The 19,151-nt window shown below is 43.8% G+C and overlaps 1 protein-coding gene across 1 annotated transcript in view; it reads right to left on the reverse strand.

Moving 5' to 3' along the window:
- The window catches only part of FAM227A (family with sequence similarity 227 member A), a 44,982-nt gene that overhangs the window by 14,501 nt on the left and 11,330 nt on the right, over positions 1-19,151 (reverse strand). The window contains exons 7-12 of the mRNA XM_054582513.1: positions 19,033-19,137; positions 16,719-16,842; positions 11,171-11,278; positions 8,901-8,969; positions 6,712-6,810; positions 4,314-4,408 (exon numbers count right to left, since the gene is read on the reverse strand). Of these exons, the coding sequence (XP_054438488.1) occupies positions 4,314-4,408; positions 6,712-6,810; positions 8,901-8,969; positions 11,171-11,278; positions 16,719-16,842; positions 19,033-19,137 (600 nt within the window). The remainder of the gene's footprint in view (positions 1-4,313; positions 4,409-6,711; positions 6,811-8,900; positions 8,970-11,170; positions 11,279-16,718; positions 16,843-19,032; positions 19,138-19,151) is intronic.

Below are 19,151 nucleotides of genomic sequence, written 5' to 3' on the forward strand. Positions count from 1 at the left end.
TTGGTAAAAAAAATATAGATGAGAGACTGGAAGCATAGTTACCAAGTATTTGCTGGGTTACTGCCATGTGCACGCTGTTCTAGGCACTGGAGAGTCAGCTGAAAATAAGACAAATTCTGGCCCTTGTAGAGCTTGCATTATAGTTGAGCAAAAAACAATAAACCAACCAAGAAATAAAAGAATACCATGATGCTGTGGAATGAGTGCTTCAGATAAGAATGAAGCAGGGCAAGGGGTGAAGGCCAGCGTGGCAGGAGACTGGGGAGAGAGGAACCTTCTGCAGTGTGGGCAGGGAAGGTTGCCCTGAGGGGGCGGTCCTGGCCGATCCTGAGTGATGGGTGGGAGGGAGATCTGTGTGATGTTCCAGGCAAAGGGGACCCTGACTGGCGTGGCTCACACAGAGACTCTCTGATGGAGCTGAAGAGGCAGCAGGGCTCTGAAGTAATTAGGAAAGAATTAGAATCTTTTCTAGGCCCTAGGAAGGACTTAGAATCTTTTCTCAGTGTGATGGAAGCCACTGGAAAATTGTGAGCCAGGTACAGCATAATTTGGTTAATGTCTCACAAGATCCCTCTGACTGCTGTGTGGAGCGATAGCTGCAGTGGGTGAGCGTGGGCACGGGAAGGGCAGATGGGAGGCCTCTGCAGGGAGGCGGGGAGCGGACGAGGCTGGGACTGGGTGGTTGGCAGCGAGTGAGAAGTGATCAAATGCGGCCCTGATGGGTGTGGCTCAGTGGGTTGCGCATCGTCCAGTGAACCAAACTGAAAGGTTGCGCATTGGATCCCGTCAAAGCATGTGCCTGGGTGGAGGGCCAGGTCCTGGCTGGGGAGGTGTGAGAGGCAACTGACTGGTAAGTCTCTCCTTCTCTTTCTCCTTCCATTCTCCTCTCTCTAAAAATAAATAAACAAAACTATTTTTAAAAAGCAATCAAATATGTATTATAGTATGGAACCAGAACTGGCAGGGTTTGCTGATGGACTCCATGTGGGTGTGAAAAAGGGAGGAGGCCAGGATGACTCCCCAGGGTTAGGTGCTGGCTGCTGAGGGGGGAGTCCTGGGGAGGAACAGCTTAGCAGAGTGGGAAAATCCAGCGGTCCGACTTAGACGTGCTACATTTGAGATGCTAAAAGTCAACCAAAAGGAAATTAATCACGAAAGAGAACAGACTGGGGCTGGGAGTGATTTGCTTTCTATTGCTATAGTCCTCTGCCTTTTTCTAAAGATGTCAATAATGATTATGTACTACTTTTGTATTTAAAAAAACAATGCATTTTTATTTTGAAAAAGTTGTTATAATTTAACCAAACAAAAATTCTGTCTCATGAATAACAGCTGCAGCAGCACCCAACCACGCTCTTCTCCAATCCTACCGTTTTAGTTGCTTAATGAGATTTTTTTTCTATCTACAGCTGGGTCTCCCAACCTCAGCATGTCACCATTTTGGGCCAGATAATTCTTTGATGTGGGACACTATCCCGTGCACGGTAGGATATTGAGCCACATCCCTGGCCTCCACCTGCTAGAAGACAGGCAGTACTACTCCATCCCCAGTCCTAGCCCCACTGTGACAACCAGAGACGGCTCCAGACATGGCCAGATGTCTCCACGGGGGTGAAATCACCCCCCGCTGGGACACACTATTCTATAGTGAGACCCCGCTGGAGTCACGGAAACTTGGGGCTGGTAGGGAACCTATAGGTCAGTCAGTCTGATGATTCCTAAACCCCATCTCCAAGTGGGGCCGGTCTGTGTTCACTGGTCTCCACTGAAATAAGGGAAACAAACAAACAAAAAAAACCATTATAATACATCTGACATAAAGTAAACTGATTCACTTGAAGGACTCTCTTTTATCTTAAGATTGTTGTCTTTACTTTTTTATAATGATGACTTTTCTTTCATGAAATGACAGTGATGACAGCAGCCATTGGTTTTGGTGAGTTTATTTAGAAAAACAAAGTTTTCAAAGTCTAGAAAAATCCAAAATGGATCAAGGATCCACTACGCTTATCAGAGAATTATTCTTTTGACTTCCAGTATCCATTTTCCTTTCCAACAGACCCGAGACTTACGTGTTTGGGGAGTTTACCTGCCCTCTACTGCACCTGGGCTTGAGGAGGCTTTAAACCAAAAATAAAAATGGAACCGTACCAAGCCTGCTGGGCTTCATTTTCCCAATTCCACAGGAGAGGGCCAGGAAAGTTAAACAACTTGCTCAAGTAACGCAGCAGATGAGATGCAGCACCAAGATTTGAACCCATCTGTCTGTTTTTTCTGCCACGCCCTGTTACTTCTCAAAAGTTTCATGCCAAATGCTGACAGAACATAGGCAGTGGTAATAGATGTGGAGAAATGAAGAAGGTTCAAGAAATCTCCTACGATACCTGCTGTACTTGGACCAAAGTCTACAGCATGACTCCTTTACTAGCTGGTATCTTGGGAAAGCCCCACAGCCTCTTGCCCTGTTCAGGGTCCTGAGGGCCTCTCCGCACTACATAAGATGGAAGGTGCCACTGATATAAACTACCCAGCACCGAGGTTTGTGGGCCGGATTTGGGGAGAGGAAGGGGACAGAGGAGAGCACACGTCACCCAGTGAGCCCTGAGGCCCGTGGGCTGTGCTAGCGGCAGGGCCGGGGAAGTAAGAGGAAAGAGCTCAGGCTCAGAGCCAGACGGATCCCCAGGCAAGGCTCAGCTCTGTGAACTTGGACAAATGAGTTACTTGCTCTGAGCATCCTATATTATTCCTCACTAATAAACTGAAGAAACAGCAGGCGTGATTATCCCAGAGGGCCGTGGCAGTTAAACAAAATATACTGCATGCGCGGGGTTAGTGCAGTGCCTGAATTGTGTAAGTGTTTCTGACATGGTAATTATCACCACCACCTCAGGTAAACCTTGTAATGCCATGACCTGGGAATTACTGTCTCTACTTTATAGATTAGGAAACAGAGGATCGGTGCTCACTCTCTACTACACCCAGGCTCCTGAGTTTCAAGCAAGTCATTTAATCCCTAGAGAAATTCAGACAAAATGTTTACTCAATTTGTGCTTACCTCAGCCAGGGATTTCCCTTAGGAGATTTCCTGACTGTATCATATAAATCTACATAAGAAATACCCCAGTTCTTGTGTAAAGTGGATTTACAACAGAACTATGGCTAGAAGCCTCAGTACTGTCCAACAGAGTGTGGAGGGAAGCTTTTTTCCTCTTTAGAATTAGCTTTCCCAGGTATGTTTCTTGAAGAATTGAAAGTCCAAGTGCTCAGGACTTTTACACCTGTTCTACTTGGCTTGGTTTGAGTGATTAGTTTATTAGCCTTGTAATGGCCAAGAATACTTGACTCTTAAGTATTCAGGCTCAACAGCTGAAGTTAACAATATGGAATGTCCTCAATTTTTTAAAGATAAAAACAACTTGTAAATGTATTTGTCTGTAAAAATTGTGTATATTTTTACGGAAAGTCTATTTCTTTGAAATGTAAAGGGACAAGTGTCTCGAATTTCATTAGTTTTTTCATACCCTTTTGAAATTGACAAATTCTGTAGTTATGAACTTTTTACAGCTTTTCTATTCTAAACTTTGTCCTGTTCAATTCTAGATTGTATACAGAACCAATTGATGTAATTGTATTCAATCTGGTTGTAATGGAACAATTCTGATTCACAACTATGCAGGCTTTAATTTTCCTATCTGATTTTGGTAAGTATTCCTTTTAGGGCTTCTTTTTTTTTAAACCCGGTTGAAAAACTGAGCAATGGAAATTAATCCTTTCACTTTGTTACATGTAGATTTTCAATAATTGAGTCGAGGTGTGGTTTTTAAGGGGGTGGGGAGTGGCAGGCAGATGATTTACAAATAATGAGCTCTGATTGGGAAACAACTTGCTTGAGTTCCTACTGTTTGACCTAACTTAACTGGTGAAATTTGTGTTCATCAGCTCATCTGCAAAACTTTTAAAAAAAGATATTCAGCTGTTCCAAATTGGACTTGTTAGTGTTATGTGTATAAGACCACATCAGGTGGATGACAGACAATTGATCCCTTGTTTGCTTAATAAGTTGTAAAACTATGGCTTGGAAAACCAGATTATAGTCTAACCATGGTGCTTTTTTAGGCTGGCTTGTGAAATGCAGGTCTAAGCCTAGTATGACAATAAAAGAAGTACTTAATTGTTCATTTCTTAAAAAAAAAAAAAAAAAAAGAAATACCCCAGTTCTTACACTGACATCTCTACAGTGCTAGCTTTTACAGCCATATCCCCTGGCCCCTGTTAAATGATCTCTACTATTAAATTTCCAATCATTTGCTCACCTTCTTAGGAAGCATATTCTCATATAATCTTGCTTCTGAGATCCTCTTGACTTGTTGTGTAACTTTCCTCAAGACCAGAGTCTGACCAGAATGTTCTGTCAATGCAATATTAGCAAAAAAAGATCATCAGAGTTGGCTAGGCTGTGATAAGAAAGAGCTTACAGTAGATCTCAGTTTCCTATTAGTGTGAAAATGCCTGGAAGTACTCAGATCATTGGGAGATACCAGAGGAAGTAGCTGAGGTAAATTCATACAATTTCACTTGCATTTTATCCAGACATACACTGATGGCCATAGATTTATCCATTTATTAACCTATCCATGCATCCAACAAACATTTACTGACCACCTATGTTGGGCCTATGCTGAGTGGTAAAAGGAGACTATCTTCCAGGAACTCACATTTCAGTGAGGAAAACAGATATGCAAATAACAAATGTAACCTTACCTCAGGTGCCATGGTAGAATTCTCTATAGGTTAAAGTATGCTCATAGAATAGGGGGAGACTAAAGGTTTTTAAAAAGCTAGGCAGAATCAGGAAAGGCATTATAATTACAAGAGAAAAAATAGCCCTGGCTGGTGTGACTCAGTTGGTTGGGCATCATCTCACAAAGCAAAAGGTCGCAGGTTTGACTCCCAGTCAGGGCACATGCCTGGGTTGTGGGTTTGGTCTCCAGAGTGGATGTGTGCAAGAGGCAACCAATCAATGTTTCTCTCCCTCCCTTCCCTTCTCTCTCTCAAAAAAAAGAAAAATTCCCAACTCTTGCACAAAGTTATGGCTTTTCTGTAGGAAAGAGTTAACAGAGAACATCATTTTTTTAAACACAGATTTCATTTATTTATTTTTAGAGAGGGGAGAAGGGAGTGAGAGAGGGAGAGAAACATCAGTGTGTGGTTGTCTCTTGTGTGCCCCCTACTGGGGGCCTGGCCTGTAACCCAGGCATGTGTCCTGACTGGGAATCGAACCGGCAACCCTTTGGTTCACAGGCTGGCACTAAATCCACTAAGCTACACCAGCCAGGGCAGAACATCTTGAAGACGGGCAGAGAGCAACAACAGATCATCTATAAATGAATAATTAGAATTATTGCAGCCCTGGCTGGTGTGGCTCAGTGGATTGAGCACCGGCCTGCGAACCAAAGTGTTGCTGGTTCGATTCCCAGTCAGGGCACATGCCTGGGTTGTAAGCCATGCCCCCAGTAGGGGGAGCACAAGAGGCAACCATACATTGATGTTTCTTTCCATCTGGTTCTCCCTCTCCTCCCCTCTCTCCAAAAATAATAAATAAAAGATTAAAAAAGAAAAGAAAAAAAATCCTTGACTGGTGTGGCTCAGTGGGTTGAGCGCCAGCCTGCGAACCGAAGGATTGACAGTTTGATTCCCAGTGTAGGGTACATGCCTGGGTTGCAGGCCAGGTCCCCAGAGAGGGGGGCGCATGAGAAGCAACCACATATTGATGTTTCTCTCTCTTTCTCCCTCCCTTTCCCTCTCTAAAAATAAATAAATGAAGTCTTAAAAAAAAAAAAAAAGAATTACTGCAGAGTGTTCAACAGTAACACTGGAGGCTAGAAGACAGCGGAATAAAATCACCAGAGCACTGAGGCAGACTTGTGTATCCAGCAAATCTATCCTTCAAGAACAAAGGTGAAATAAAGACACTAACAGAAACACAAAAACAAGGGTACCTATCAAGAAACCTGTGATAAGAAACTTCTAAAGATTATATGTCTGTCTGTCTGACTGTCTCTGTTTCCTACTCTATGGAATGAAGACAGTAATTCAAAAAGAATGGAGAAAGGGTATGGTACAAAAAAATTACCTGAGAAAATAATGTCTCAAAACTTTCAAAATTTGGCAAAAAGACATAAACTTACACACCCAAGAAGCTCTGCAAACCCTAAGTAAGTTAAATTCAAAGAAGCCCACACGCATGCACGCCACCACCACCCAGATGAAACTCGAAGTAAAGACCCCAAGGGGAGCCAGGGGACAGCGCATCACACAGAGGGGACTGATTCCGGGGACTGCGGGTTCCTCACCGACCATTAAGGCCGGAGGACTGTGGAAAAGCATTTTAAATGGCTGCAAGAACAGAACTGTCAACCCAGCATTCTATGTCCAGAAAAAATACCCTTCAATAGTGAAAGTGAAATAAAGACAGTCTCAGGTGAAAGAAAATGAAGAGAATTCCTTGCCATCAGACTTATTTTAAATGAAATACTAATGGAAAAGACAACTACATCCTCTTGTAAAATAGCACTTGGTGCCAAAGCCCAGGCTAGAAACTGGGCATAAACTAGGATGACAAGTTATGTTGAAACAAACCCAAGAAATGAGGGATTTGGAGATAACAACTGAGTCAAAAGCTTCCATTTCCCTTTAAAGTAGTTAAGGTACCTTGAATGGTATTCTTTATTTGGGAGGTATCCTCTGAGTTCTTCTTGGATAAAAAGGCTCTCTCCCTATTTGAATTTACACTAGCAGACTCCAGGGGAGAGGACAAAAAAAGAACAAATTCAGTACAAGTGGTAGTGAGAGAAATTCAAAAAAAGTGTTCATGCTATTTCCGAGATATTTCTGATTGCTCTTATGGAGGGAGGGCTTTCAGATGCAGCTTGACAACTCAGCCCCCTGCCCAGGAGCGCGGTGGAGAGAAGTGGCTGGTGTGGAAAATGCACGGGCTGGAGATGGGGGCAGGCTGGGGTTCCAGCCCCAGCCCCCCGCACAGCCGCTGGTGATCCTGAGGAAGTCAGTCATCCGATGTCTCGATGGCCTTGGTTTCCTCACGGTTCTTCTGAAGAAGTCAACCAACGCGTGCGAAGTGCTCTGGGAGCGCTGCTGCCGTTGCTCCTGCTATCAGCGCACCTCCTTCAATGAGCATTTGTTGGGCAACTACTAATGTGCCTGGCACTGGGAAGACCCTGAAACCCAGTTCCCGCCCAGAGGAGCGCCCAGTCTAGCAGGGAAAGAACAGTAAACAGTTATGCTAAGGTACAGAAAGTATCACGTAGTTATTAGAGAGGCAGTACAAGTTAGGATTAGGTTTGTATGTGAGTGACAAAGACTCAAAATAACAGTGGCTCAAACTAGGTAGAAATTTCCTTCCCACGTGACAGCCTGCTGGGGTAAGTCCTTAAAGCCTGTCTTCCTCCAGCTCCCGGATCCACTTTTCCTAAGACCAGACCCTTATTCTTCGGGTCCAGAATGGCAGCTAGAGCTCCAGCCATCACATTCACATTCCAGGCAGCAGAATGGAGAGAATGGCAAAGCGGCAAAAGATTCATAGCTGCTCTTCAATCTCCCAGAAACTGTCACATGGCACATTCACCTGTATCTCATTAACTGGATCTTAAGTCATGTGGCTACACATAGATGTCAGGGGTTGGGGGGGAGAGGCTAGGAAAGGTAGTCTTTTATCTGGCCAGGCTTGTGTCCAGATAAACATCAGAGGTGCTCCTTCTATAGAGGAAGGGAACAGACATTGCGGCACAAACAGTAGGCCGGAAACGTTACGAGCAGAGCGTCCTAAGAAGGCAGAGTGGGGAACGCTTGATTCTGTCTAGGGGAGAGCTGGAGGGTTTCCAAGGAGAGAAGCCACTTTTATTCTGCCTGTAAAGGTGAGGAGGAGTTCACTGATGCTAAACAGATGGCCCACCAAGTGGCATACGAGCAGTCCACCAGCCTCCACGAGCAGCACTTAGCTTTTACAGAAATATATTTGAATGGGACAAAGCAAGCTGAGTGGACTTCCCATACAGCATGCAACTGCTGGTCCGACAGCTACTGACGTTTACAGTGTTGAAGTGGTTACTGGGATTTCTTAGAGCGAAAACACCCCGAGGGCGCAATGAGGCAGTGTGCTCATTCTTACCAGGCCTCAGAGAGCTCCACGGCAGAGCAGAGCGGGTGCAGATTACGCGCTCCTATTTGCTGGAGAGGCAGGGTAAAGACGCAGGAGCTCCAGCTGACAGTGTCCTGAGGTCTGCTGAAGTCAGCTGCATGGCCTGGGGCAAGTTTCACCAATTTGAATCTATTTCTTCCTCTGCCAGATAAAGATAATCATTACTGACCTTGCAGGAATGTTGTAAAGAACTACTGTGAACATATGCAAAGAAAATCTGCACCAGATGGACTCTCCAAAGCCCTTTTCCATCTGTTCTTGTGTTATGACCATTGTCGGCATGGATGGCACAATACAACTGCCCTGGGGTCCCCTCCTCACCAAGGCACAGAGGGGATGGAACCATTCTACCCCCGTGGTCACCCGTGGCTCAGATTCTGTGATGGGGCAGAGCAGCAGGAGAGCCTGTTTTTGAGCCAATGTGAGATTCATTTGGGGGACGCCTACACCTATGAAAGCGGAGTGGGCTTTGAGAGCTCCTGTTAGTAGGTGTGGGCACAAGCTGGGGGAACTGGGGTCAGTGTTGTCGTTGACCCTCACTGTACCCATGCTCTGGCACTTGGGAAAATTCAGGGCCCAAGATGAAGGGGTAGGGAGTGCAGAGATGTGGGACTGACCGGAAGTTATTGAAGCTTACGGGGCTCCAAGGGGCCTGGGTTTGTGCCTCCCTCCTCACCTGAAGGCAGAGGGCTTCTCGCCCTGGGCAGGCTCTGGGAAGAATATGTCTTAGAAGGAAGGAAGGATATCTCTCTTCCTAGCGGAGACAAAGTTGTGTATCAGTTCCTTCCTGTCCTGGTGTGACACTGCAGACTCTGAGCTTTTTTTTTTAAGATTTGTTTTTTTTAGAGAGGGGAGAAGGGTGGGAGAAAGAGGAGAGAACACCAATGTGCGGTTGCCTCTCAAGCACTCCCCACTGGAGTCCTGGCCTGCAACTCAAGCATGTGCCCTGACTGGGAATCAATGGGCGACCCTTTGATTCCCAAGCCAGCAATCCATCCACTGAGACACACCAGCCAGAGCAGACTCTGAGCTTTGAGGCAGCCCCCTCCCTGGAAGTACTGGCAACAGCAAGAGAACTGGCTGCAGGCAAACCAGAACCGCTCACAGAGGGCCTGACCTCTCTGATCCTGTTAGAAGGCGTGAACACTAACTACCTCACAAGACCTGTGAGCCAATGAAAGGAACTAAGGTGTGCAGAGTACACAGGACAAGCACTTAACACACACTTTAAAAAAAAGAGTACTGACTTCAAAAGAAAAAAAAAAACTCAGAACCCAGCAAAACTGAAATGAATAAATATTGGATTAAATGCTCTAACCATGAGTCAATCTCATAAGGTATTAAATTTAGTATTCATTGAAATGTTATGAAATTTGAAGGCAATTTACAGGTTAGATTTCTGCTCACTTTGAAACTCCTGGATGTCCACAATGATCGCTGGGAAAGCAAATCTAGTGAGTGGGCTGGTAACTGTAAATGCATAAAAACTAACACCCAGAAGTGCCCAGCTCCTAAGGGCTGGCTGTGCTAACTTCCAGCCAGTCGCTGTAGCCACACTCTTCTCCGAGGATGCCAGGCATTCCCTGCCCTGTGCCTGCGCCCGACCTTCTCAAACTGGAACGTGCTCGTAGATCGCTGCGGGATCTTGGTAAGCTGCAGAGTCTGATTTAGTCCATCTAGAGAGATGATGATGCTGCGGATCCTTGGACCATACGTTGCGGTCCTGAGTCTGAATCCTGGTTCAGCCACCCACGGGCTGGTTATCCATCACAATCCTCCCACTGCTGCCGTGAGGAAGGCCTCTGCTCTCCTCATGCCTCTGGGTCTTCTCACCTGCTATTCCCTGCACCTGGAACAGTGGTCCTCCCCTTTACCAGCCTAAAATACACATCCTCTACTTTGACTGTTTTTTAAAAAAGGATCGTATTTATTTTTAGACGGGGGGGGGGGAGAGAGAGAAACATCAATGTGTGGTTGCCTCCCATGCACCCCCAGCTGGGGACCTGGCCTGCAACCCAGACATGTGCCTCATTTGGGAAGAGAACCAGTGACCCTTTGGTTCACAGGCTGCTGCTCAATTCACTGAGCCACACCAGCCAGGGCTATTTGACTTTTTTTTAAATCTGCACCTGAGAACAGTTTTTCACGGTTTTTGAGACAAAGGAGAGAGGAAGGGAGAGAGAGAAACAGATGCAAGAGAGAAGCACTGCTCGGTGGCCTCCTATAAATGCCCAGACCAGAGATTGCATGCCCCAGACCAGGAATTGAACCTATAATATTTCAGTTATAGGAAGACATTGCAACCGAATCACACTGGCCAGGGCTAAACACACACCCTTTAAATCTCAGCCTGCCACCTCCTGCCCTCTCAGGGTGGGGCTGGGCACCCCTTCCCATGCTGCTCAGCAGCTGTATTCCCGTCACAGCGCCCAATCCCCCACACTAGCGTTGTGTTGCCTGTATGTCCCATTAGGCTGCACGGCGGGTCTGTGTTTGCCTCCACGTGCAATCCCTGGGTTCATCTAGTGCGGCGCCGGGCACGTGGTGCTCCTTCTGTGTCTGTTGAGTGCAGTAAGAAAGCTGGCCTTGGGAAAGTTGCTTTTCTGAACTCGTTCCTCATCTGTGGGTTCAGCATATACTTCAGCTCATCGTGAGGATTAAATAAAAAGGATGAAGAGCTTAGCAAAGTGCCTGGCACACAGTAGACGCTCAATAACTGGCATCCACTGTTATAATATAAAATATTGCCCCCTGCACTCCAACAATTACACTGTGCTGACTCTAACTACAGTTAACAAATTAACATTTCAGTCATTCTGGTGGCTGGTCTGGGGATGTACATGAGAGAGGACCGGGCCTGAGCATTTCAATACTAAGGCCTTTCCCTGCCCCAGCTGGACAGTGGCTGGGCGTGGCCTGCGCAAAGCGGCCAGAAGCCCATAAACGGTACCTTACCCTTTATCGGTCTTTTTCTATGCAGCATTAATTCTTCTCTCCAGAATCTCTCTGGATCCAGTTTTGAGTAGTCCCAACTGTCATAGCTCTGTAGGCAAGGATATACACCTAAGAGGGAGTCAAAAGTGATCATGAAAACTGCAAAAGAGAACAGGAGGCAGAAGACAGAAGACAGGGGTCTCTGAGACGCCCCCTGCTGGTCCTGGGAGAATGGGCTTCCAGCAAGCATTATCCCCACCCGACACTGTGTGGTCTTGGGTGTCCCTTCCTCTCTAGGAGGCTCCAGTTCCTTCATGTGGAAGGCGTAGGTGGTGATGCCTACTCTGCCCTCCTGACAGTGTGGGTGTGAAGATCAGATCGGATCTCCCCATGGATGTGGGGACGTGCTACACAGACATGAAGGCATTGTAATTATTTGTTTTCCTGTCTGTCTCCTCTGCTTTTACTGAACTATGTGCTCACTGAGCTCAGGTCTTATTTATCTTTCCACCTCCAGGGCTTAGTATAGGACTTGGAACATAATAAATAGGTACTTAGTAAATTTTGTTCAACCTATTATCACACTTAGCTAAGTACCAGGAATAGATTCGCCCTAAATATTTGATGGTGATGCCTATGGGACTAATGCTTTTCTTTTAAGGAAACCGTGTGTTTCAGAGTCTTGGCTTCTTGGAACCTGAACCCTCAGACATCAGAGGGACTCCACTGCCTCCCTCAGTTCTTTGGTTTAGCAAAGAAAAGACCAAGGATTAATTGAGATATTTGAACCTCAATGCAAAGCTGTTTGCGGGACAAAGTAAGTAGACAGGAGGTTTGTTCCTGAGGGTGGATTAGGAGAAGGACGCACAGCCTGGGACAAAAAGGGGAACAGGAAGGAGACGCAGGGAACAGGAGGCAGAATGGCAAAACGGTCAAAGGCCGAGCTCTGCCATGGCACTCAGTCTGAATGCCTGGATCGGAATGGCTGCTCCCCCATTTGTTTGCTGCTCGATTTCTTTGATCCTGAATATGTTAAGAGGATTAAATGGATGTGCAGAAAAGAGTTAACAAGGTAGATGTATAATCCATAGAAAGGCCGGCTTGCAAGATTGGCCCTTAGCTGGCATCTGGGACCTTGGCTGGTAAATATTTCCTTACATTGGTATTAACTTCCTTAGAAGAAATGGATAAATTCCTAGAAACATACAACCTACCAAGACTAAATCATGGAATAAGTAGGAAATCTGAACAAACAAATAATGAGTAAGGAGACTGAGTCAGTAATTAAACCCTTCACCCAACAAAGAAGAGCCCAAGACCAGATGGCTTCACATATAAATTCTAATAAAATTTAAAGAAGAATTAACTCCAATCTTTCCCAAGCTCTTTCAAAAAATTGAATAGAAGGGAATATTCCCAAACTCATTTTAGGAGACCAGCATTATACTGATACCAAAGCCAGATAAGGATACCATAAGAAAAGAAAATTACAGGCCACTCTTCCTGATGAACACAGATGAAAAAATTCTCAAGAAAATGCTAGCAAACAGAATTCAACGGCACAGCAAAAGAACCATGCACCACAATGAAGTGGGATTTACTTACCTTGGGATGCAAGGATAGCATCACATACACAAAACAATAAATGTGACACATCACATTAATAAAATGAAAGATAAAAACCGTATGTTCATCTCAATAAATGCAGAAAAAGCATCTGACAAAATTCAACATCCTTTCGTAATAAAAACTCTCAAAAAAGTGGGTATAGAAGGAACATACCTCAACATAATAAAGGCTGTATGTCCAGAGCTACATCATACTCAACAGTGAAAGATTTTCTTCTAAGATCACAAACACAAAACTAAGCTGCCCACTCTTATCACTCATCAATATAGTACTAGAAGTCCTAGCCAAACCAAGAATAAGAAATAAAAAATATCCAAATCAGAAAGGAAGAAGTAAAATAGTCTTTATATGCTGATGACTTGGTATTATGTATAGAAAACCCTAAAGATTCCACAAATACTGCTGAAACTAATAAATGAATTTGGTAAAGTTTCAGGATACACAATTAATACACAAAAATCAGTTGTGTTTTTATACTCTAACAAAGAACTATCTGAAAAAGAAATTTAAAAAACCATTTACAATAACATCAAAAATAATAAAATACTTAGGAATAAATTTAGCTAAGGAATTAAAATATACATTGAGAACTGTAAGACATTGATGAAAGAAATTGAAGACACAAATAAATAGAAAGATATCCTATGTTCATGGATCAGAAGAATTAATATTGTTAATATGTCCATACTACCCAGATCCATCTATAGATTCAATGCAACCTCTACAGAAATTCCGAAGGCATTTTTCACAGAAATAGAAAAAAACCTCTAAAATTTGTATGGATTCACGAAGCCCTTGAACTGCTAAAACAATCTTGAAAAAGAACAAAGCTGGTAGCATCACATGCTCTGATTTTAAACTATATTACAAAGCTATAGAAATCAAAAAAGTATGGTGTTGGCATTAAAACAGACACACAGATCAATGAAACAGAATTGAAAGCCCAGAAATAAACTCACACATACATAGCCAACTAATTTTTGAAAAGAAAGCCAAGAATACTCAGTGGGGAAAAGATAATCTCTTCAATAAATGGTGTTGGAAAACTGAATATTCACATGCAAAAGAATGAAATTAAACCCCTATCTCACACCACTTATAAAAATCAATTTAAAATTGATTAAGAACTTAAGTGTAAAACTTGAAACCATAAAACTCCTGGAATAAATCCTGGGGGAAAAGCTCTTTGACATCGGTCTTGGCAATGATGTTTTTGAAGATCACACCAAAAGCATAAGCAACAAAAGGAAAAAGAAGCAAGTGGGACTATATCCAACTAAAAAGCTTCTGCACAGCAAAAGAAAAAACAAAATGAAAAGATAACCTATTGAATGGGAGAAAATATTTGCAGACCATACATCTAATGAGGGGTTAATATTCAAAGTATATAAGGAACTCATACAACTCAACAGCAAAACAAATAATCCAAGTAGGAAATGGGCAAAGGACCAGAACAAAAACTTCTCCAAGAAGACATACAATGACCAGCAGTACGTGAAAAAGTGCTCAACATCACTAATCATCCAGGAAATGCAATTCAAAACCACAATGAGACGTCACCTTACACCCATTAGAGTGGCTGTTACCAAAGACAAGAGAGAAATGCTGGCGAGGTTGTGGAAAAAAGGGAAACTCTTGTGTGGTTGGTGAGAATGTAAATTGGTACAACCACAATGGAAAACAGTATGGAAGTTTCTCAAAAATTTAAAAATGGAATTACCACACAATCCAGGAATCTCATTTCTGGATAGATATCCAAAGGAAGTAAAATCACTGTCTTGAAGAGATACCTGCACGCCCATGTTCGCTGCAGCATTATTTACGACAACCAAGACATGAAAACAACCTAAATGTCCATCTATGGATGAACGGGTAAAGATATGGTCTACACACACAATAAACTATCTTTTAGTCATAAAAAGAAGGAAATCCTGCCATTTATGACAACATGAACAAACTTTGAGGACATTATGCTAAGTGAAATAAGTCAGAGAAAGGCAAATACTGTATGATTTCACTTATGTTTAGAATCTTAAAAAGCTGACCCCCGGTTTGTTCTCTGTTTCCATGTCTCTGGTTATATCTTGCTCGACTATTTGTTTTGTTGATTAAGTTCCACTTATAGCTGAGATCGTACGGTATTTGTCTTTCACCACCTGGCTTATTTCACTTAGCATAGTGCTCTCCAGTTCCATCCATGCTGTTGTGAAGGGTAGGAGTTCCTTAAGTGAGCAAAATATAACCACAGACATGGAAATAAAGAACAAACCGACAGTAACCAGAGGGGAGGGGGGAAGGAGATAACAGGGCAAAGAAGGGGAAGGGTCATCAAGGAACATGTATAAAGGACGCATGGACAAAGCCAACAGTGGGGGAAGGACTGAATGGGGGAAGTGGGGGTAGGTACGGTGGGGGAAAATGGGGATAACTGTAATTGAACAATTTTTTAAAAAGCTGACCTGAGAAGCAGAGAGTAGAACGGTGGTTGCCAGGAGCTGGTGGGTGGGGGAATGGGGAGATGACAGTCAAAGGGTACAGACTTCCAGTTACAGGCGGAACAAGTTCTCAGGGTTTGATGTACAGCATGGTAACTATCGTTAACAACACTCCACCTGAAATCTGCTAAAGAGCAAATCCTCAATGCTCTCATCATGACAACCACCACAAAAAATGGGAATATGCGAGGTGAAGAATGTGTTAGCTAACCTCGTAACAGTAAACGTTTTGTAATGTATACATATATCACAGCATCACATTGTACCTTAAACTCACACAATGTTGTGTCAATTCTATCTCAATAAAGCCGGGGGAAGGTGTTTTCCGTAGTGGGTAAGAGTGGTTTGCTGTGCCTGGACTGCTTGTCAAACAATGTGGCTTATGCTGAACACCTGCCCTTCTCAAATTTGGGTACGTGATACACAGAGGGGTCTACGTGACCAGCTCCCAATAAAAACCTGAGGTGCTGTTTCTCAAGTGGGATTCTGGGCAGGAATATCACACACATGATGCTACATTTTCGTTGCAGAAGGAGAGGGTTCTGCGTAATTCCTCATGGGAGGGAGGGAGAGTAAGGAAGCCTGTGCAGGAACTCCTCCCGAGTCTCTTCCCTCATGAACTAGCTGTGTACCCTTAGCACATCACTGCGACGATTCTTAGCCATTGCAGGTTAAGTCACAGCACAACCTGCAAGTTCTCTTAGCCAATCTCCTAAATGTGGGAATAACTTCAAGAGACTGCTAACAGAGTAGGAGATGTAAAAAGTGCTTACTTTGCCCTGACTGGTGTGCCTCAGTGGATTGGGCACCCTTCCAAGAACCGAAAGCTCACCAGTTTGATTCCCAGTCAGGACATGCCTGGGTTGCAGGCCAGGTCCCTGGTGTGAGAGGGGACCAATGTTTTTCTCACACATTGATGTTTTTCTTTCCCTTTCTCCTTCCCTCCCTTCTCTCTAAAAATAAGATCCTTTTTTTTTTTAAGTGCAGAGTACCTAATACACCGGAACCTCTCAAAAAATGGCAGCTTTTAGTGTGACCTTAGAAAATGTCTGGGTGGAGATGGGGGAAGTGAGGAAGGAGACAGAAGAGCAGTGGGAAAGCAACCGACAGTGGCCCTGCGAGGGCTGCAGACGGGGCGGCTACAGTCGGGGTGGCGTCACCCGGGGCGGGGGTGGGGAAGGTGGGCTGTTCTAATGGGGTACTGCTTTTTGGTTCCCGAGTTCTGGGCTGGACACAAAAAGGGGACAAGGAATGTCTCAGCACTCTTTTGAGGAAGCAGGAAAATTGTATTCTTAGGCTCTAACCGTACACTTTACTTCCTTTAATGTCAAGGAGAGACAGGACAACTGCTTCAGTGGAGGGGTGCGACGGCAAGCAGTGACAAACTCAGGTGGAAAAAACAGGTCTGGAACGGCTTTCCCCAGGAGACGGCAGGCCCCGCCTACCTGAAATCCACAGGGTCACGGTGTTACAGATGCCAGACTTGAATTCGTGCGTGTTGAACCAGGACTGTGGGAAGCAGCAACAGAAGCTGGTATATAGTGCTTTGCTCAGGAGTGACGGCAGCCTCTAGGGGACAAGCGGAGCTCAGGCAACATTCTGGACATTTCTACGCCCAGGAAGGAGCTCCTGACATCAGGAGAGACCTGTGGTAAAATTCTCTACCTGACACCACACTGCCTTCCTGGTCACGAGGGGAGCAGTTGCCACCTGGGGCCGCCCCACAGTGTGGTGGACGCCTCTGCACACGCGCTAGGCTGGCAAGCCCCCCGCCAGCTCCTGTGTGTGTGGGCTGTGGCCCGGCCCATTCTGCACCCTGGCCAAACAGCAGCCCCGAAGGTGACAAGATACATGTGACCTACCCACCTTGCTGTTCCCTAGAGATAATAACAGTAAGTACTACTCCCTGTTTTTCTTTCTGTGCAGAGGTGGTACTATTGTTCCTTAACTATGGTTAACCTCAAATTATACAATTATATTTGGCTTTATTCATTTAACATTATAACATAAGCACTTCTCCAAATTATTCTAAACCCTTTGGGATTTTGTTTCCCAATACTGACCTTCGTAATATTGTGTTGAGTGGGCTTATCAAAATTTACTTCAACATCTCCCCATTGGTTGGTATTATCCTGTTTCCAAGATTTTGCATTCCAAATTATGCTGAATAATTACTTTTATTTATTACACTATTTCATTGGCACATATTAGACAAATTGTTGAATGAATGAATGCATGCATGAATAAAAGCAGCTTTCCCTGCACATTAAATTATGCCTTCCAGGAGATGGTATGATAATACCATTAATTATAGCAGCTATGGCCCTGGGTGGTGTGGCTCGGGGGACTGAGTGCCAGCCTGTGAACCAAAGGGTTACCAAAGGTTCGATTCCCAGTCAGAGCATATGCCGGGGTTGTGGGCCAGGTCCCCAGTAGGGGGCCTCCAAGAGGTAACTACACACTGATGTTTCTCTCCCTCCCTCCCTCTCTGTCTAAAAACAAATAAATTAAAAATTTTTTTAAATCTCATTTAAAAATTATAGCAGCTTTGATGTACTGGGGGGCTATCATGTGCTGGGCAATATGTCAGACACCTTACATACACCATTCCATTTAATCCTTGGGACAACTCAGTGACAGAGGCCTTACTTTCTGAGGCACAGAGAGAGTAGGGGACTTGTTAGGTGGTTGCTTCCTTACTGTAATGTAAGTGCATTCCATCCCAATTGCATTGATTCGCTTCCCGCTCACACTGTCACAGCGCTGCCCCCTATATTCTTAACAACACTGGGGGTTACAGTTTTAAATCTGTGCGAACAGGTAAAAAGGGGCATTGGATTATTATTGTTTTAATTCATATTTTTAATTATTGTTAAGGATGAAGTTTTTCTGGTGAATTTCTAGTTTATGAACTTTGCCCATTGGTCTATGGGTTGCTTCATTTCTTACTGATTTGTAAGAGTTTTTTATGTTGTGCACTCATATATGGTACTGGTATTTTTGCATAGTTTCTCATTTGCCTTTTACTTTGTACTAACTTTTTTTTAACTTATGTAATTAAATCAGTTTTTTCCTTTATGGTTATTTGGAATCATATTTAAAAAGTCCTACCCCACCCTCAAATCAGGTAAATATTCACTCATGTTTTCTTCTAGCAATCCTTTTAGTGTGTATACACATATATACACACACACACTCATATGTAAAAAGAATGTATATTCTACTTCTAATTTTAAAATTATATGCTTATTTAAATGCTACAGAAATACACAGAATAGAAAAGGAAGTCATTTATAATCTTATTTTCCAGAGTATAACCATTGCTAAGAGTTTAGTAAATGTTTTTCCAAATTTTTTCCTAGTCATAGGCATACATACATACACACATATGTTTTTTAACATAGAGTTGTATAAATTGCTTTGTTTTTCACTTAACGTATGTCAAAATATCACGCCCAGCCAGTACAGGGTAGGGTAAAGGTAGGTTTACAGTTGTATGTGCAGAAACACAGTTTACTCTTGTATTGTTATTATTACATTATTTTCCATCCAGACAACTATAAACCTACTTTTGCCCCACCCTGTCTATGTAGGCCTACCTCGCTTTTTGTAATCACTGCATTACAAGTCAGTGTATGACTGTATCGCAGCTGACTAATGACTCCCTTATAGAAAGACAGTTAAGGGCATTCTGCTGGCACTAGGAGTGAACGGCTACCTCACGTGATCATTTTTTCCTAAATGGTGGTTGCAACTCACTTTTAAGATAGCCTCTTCATAGTGGGACCTGGGTTCATAAAACAGAAGAAAGGCGTAGTTCTGGGATATCCGGTCGAATAGCTTATTCTGGATCTCTTTGTTTGGCTACCAGGAATAAA

Source organism: Pteronotus mesoamericanus, unplaced genomic scaffold, assembly GCF_021234165.1.
Source record: "Pteronotus mesoamericanus isolate MK-2021 breed Mesoamerican mustached bat unplaced genomic scaffold, CSHL_Meso_final contig_702, whole genome shotgun sequence".
Lineage (NCBI taxonomy): Eukaryota > Metazoa > Chordata > Mammalia > Chiroptera > Mormoopidae > Pteronotus > Pteronotus mesoamericanus.